Source organism: Hipposideros armiger, unplaced genomic scaffold (assembly GCF_001890085.2).
Source record: "Hipposideros armiger isolate ML-2016 unplaced genomic scaffold, ASM189008v1 scaffold_293, whole genome shotgun sequence".
NCBI classification, from domain to species: domain Eukaryota; kingdom Metazoa; phylum Chordata; class Mammalia; order Chiroptera; family Hipposideridae; genus Hipposideros; species Hipposideros armiger.
The window spans coordinates 1,754,128-1,757,472 of NW_017731643.1; the positions used below are offsets into that span (position 1 = coordinate 1,754,128).

The 3,345-nt window shown below is 38.3% G+C and overlaps 1 protein-coding gene across 1 annotated transcript in view; it reads right to left on the reverse strand.

The window, feature by feature from the left end:
- Window positions 1–4: 4 nt before the first annotated feature.
- SCCPDH (saccharopine dehydrogenase (putative)) overlaps window positions 5–3,345 on the reverse strand; it is a gene marked incomplete at its 3' end in the record, with an annotated part of 31,448 nt that continues 28,107 nt past the window's right edge. Inside the window, exons 10-11 of the mRNA XM_019659020.1 lie at window positions 1,315–1,426; window positions 5–27 (exon numbers count right to left, since the gene is read on the reverse strand). Coding sequence (XP_019514565.1) covers window positions 5–27; window positions 1,315–1,426 — 135 coding nt within the window. The remainder of the gene's footprint in view (window positions 28–1,314; window positions 1,427–3,345) is intronic.

The window sequence follows — 3,345 nt, forward strand, 5'->3', positions numbered from 1 at the left end:
CTATGGGGGTGGCTATGTAGCCAGGCTCTGCAGAAAACAGTTGATCAAAGAATTCATGGACGTATTCATGAAGTATGCATTCAACACCACCCAAAAATCAAATGGTAGATTTCATATCTAACACTAGGTATATACAATTTTCTTGTAAATAATCTGTTCACATGATAACAGAAATAACAGTTGACACTTACATGGTAATTATGAAGTGTTAGGAACTCTATTAAGGGCTTTGAATTTACTAAACTCATTTAATTCTTCTAACAATTATATGAGGTTAACACTATTTTTACCTCCAGTTTACAGATGAGAAAACGGAGACTAGTCCAAACTCGCAGCTAGGCAGTGGCTGAGCCAGAATCACACCCAGGCGGCTGGTGCGAATCCAAGCTCTCACCCACTACGCCGTACCGCCTCTTGACAATAATCAGAGCCAATGATCCTAGGTGTCTTCCTGCTCTATTAATACACTAAAGCTCACTTTTAAAAGAAGACATGACTTCTTAAAAACAACTGAGTAACTTTAAAAGAAGTCTAACTTAAAAAAAAAAAAAAGAAGTCTAACTTTATGAAGAAGTAACTTTAATAGAACTCTGTAAGCAAGTGGGACATTAGTATTTATACTTCTGTCAAATAATAACCCAGGTGGGAATTCGAAAAGGAGGCATAATGCAAAGATATCTTTGTCATTTTGCTTTATTAAAACTGCAAGACAGACCCCTGTGACCTATCAGGGATGACAGTGACTAAACTTATACTATAATTCACAAGTGGGACTATCTCTGGATAGTTCCCTGTCTCTGTATAGTTCTCTGTATAATTTACAGAAGTTTTTGAACTTTTTTGGGCAACAGTTCCTTATAACAGCCTATCAAAGACTTTACCCTGCCCAGAAAAATGCACATGTACATACTCTTTTATAAGCAATATGAGGGTGAGCAGACTCTGGAGAAACTTTGGGTCACCGCTCTGATTTATGTTATAATTATACTGCTTTAAAGTGACCCCTGAATATGAGAGTAAAACAGATGACTATCCACCAACTCCTTGTCTTATTAATATTAAAATTCGTCATTCAGAATTTTTGAATCACATTGAAAAATAAAAACAGAGGGAGGGGCACTAATAAAATTGTATTATACTAATAACCTCAGTTCTCTTTTGACAGAATCATTTACCATTAATACTTAAATACTTTTACCCAAATGTATTTCTAAAATAATTAAGCTTTAAAAAGAATATACTGTAATAGCACAACACTTTATAGCTTAAAATAATGTAAAACTCCCAAACGTTCTTAAGTCATACATAAAATACCTGGTCCTTTCACTTGGGTACAAATTCTTATATTTGGTTTGTTCTTATCGGGACAAAAGTCTGGGCTGTATCCTTGACCAAAGAATGTCATTGTAAACGATGTGGCATCCATCTGAGAAAAAGAAAGCAAACGGTTTATTTAAGAAATACGTCATTCCCTCCCTGAACATAAGCTAACCTACTATTCTACTTCATATGAGACATTTTCAACAGATAAAAACATCAATCTGTCTGCCAGAAAATCCTGTTATCCTTTAAGCAAGGAGCAAAAATTCTTTGAAGACACAAATTTTACTGACTGGTGTGATGCTGAGGGGAGGAGTTACTGAGGAACAGGGAGGAAGTAAGGACTCTTACGTTGAGGATGAGAGAGGGACAGCACCACTAAAATAGGCAGTTTCAGGGGAAAAGTTGAAGGTAGTTTTTATTTTAGGGTGACAAAATATGATAATCTGATTTAGATATCTGTTTGAGGGGACAAGACAAAAATAGCCAGAAAGTAATGACAATATGGGGTAGAGTCACAGATATATAATTGCTCCACTTGTAGATGTAAAAATTCAATTCAAAATATTAAATTTAGAAGACCCATCCAAGCATCACTAAATATAGAAATAAGGTTAAGAAAGAATTCAGTTCTGGTCAATAAATTTTTATTAAGTATCAGCTAAGGGTCAGACTCTATGTTAGGCCCTTAGAAGTACATAAAATATGGTCTCTGCCTTTCCTGGAGCTTTCTCTCTGTCTCTNACACAGGTCCTCATACATCTGTGTCAAGGCCAGAACAGAGCACAGCGCTTATTGCAAAGCTGTAAAGAACGCTTATGCACATGCAGCCTCACCCAGTGGTTCCCAAATGCAGACCTGAACCGCAGACTCCCAGGTCCTAACCTCCAGACCTCCTGAATGCAAACTGCTGGGATCCGCTGGGAAACCGACTGTTGTATTGTGATTGGGATATGCGGCTAGTCAGCAGGTCTGTTGATTTGTCACATCTTCCTGAAGTTGGAGGTAATAAAAACTTTTCTAAGGTCCCACAGATTAGGGCACAGCTGAGACCAGATCCCAATGAGCCTGGGGCAGAGGGAACAAAGTTAGGATAAACAGTACTGACACCAAGAATTTCCTTCTTCAAGTTAGAGACGCTCTCACTCCTGTACTGGCAACACAGGAGAGTCTCCCAACATGACGAATAGTCCTATCTGCAGCACTTCTCAATGTAGGGTAGGCTGTCCTGTATGCATGAAAAGCACAGAACACTATGTACGTACGTGTTTATTATATGCTTATTACAAAAGGAAAAGTCCTTTGCCTTATTTTGGGGCTTTGGTGGAAAACCTAGTTAAAATATAAAAAGTAAATTAAGAGAAAAATTCTGCTTCGGCAGTGAAAACCAAAAGAAACTTACCAGCTATCTCCTTAAAACTAATCATAGGTACAGAAGCAGGGAAAACAAGTGGCAAGCCCAATTACTGGCAGTACCCAGGAAGCACATCCCTGCCACGATTCAAATACCTAGGCAGGTCCAAACACAAACCACCGTACAATTGACAATCCTTTATTAGTCAACTTAGGTAAGTCCCAAATCAGTGTAGATGGGTAAAAAACGAAGCTAAAATAGCTAACAGTGTAGTTTCATTTGGCGAAGGCCCGCACATATGTGGAGAAACTCATTGGAAAGTAAGATCCATTCAATAGCATAACAAGGGAAGCAGCAGTTTCGGGCCTGAGATGAACAACAGCCTGGTGACTCATCAAGGAATCTGTCAGCAGCCTGAATAGAGACACCCACCCCACCCTCCGGCCACTGACCACGAGGTCTTCAATGCAAGTCAGCCAAATATTAGTTCTCTCTCACAAGCAACAAAATCACAAAATCAGCTAAGGTTTGAAAGTTAGGGCAAGCTAGCATAATTTCCTGCTTTTAATGTGTACATATTTTAGATTTGGTAATGTTTTCTACATATAGTCAGGCAGGCTTAGAGAAGAATTTCAAATATCAAATAAAAAAGCTGTTAATTCATGGATTGC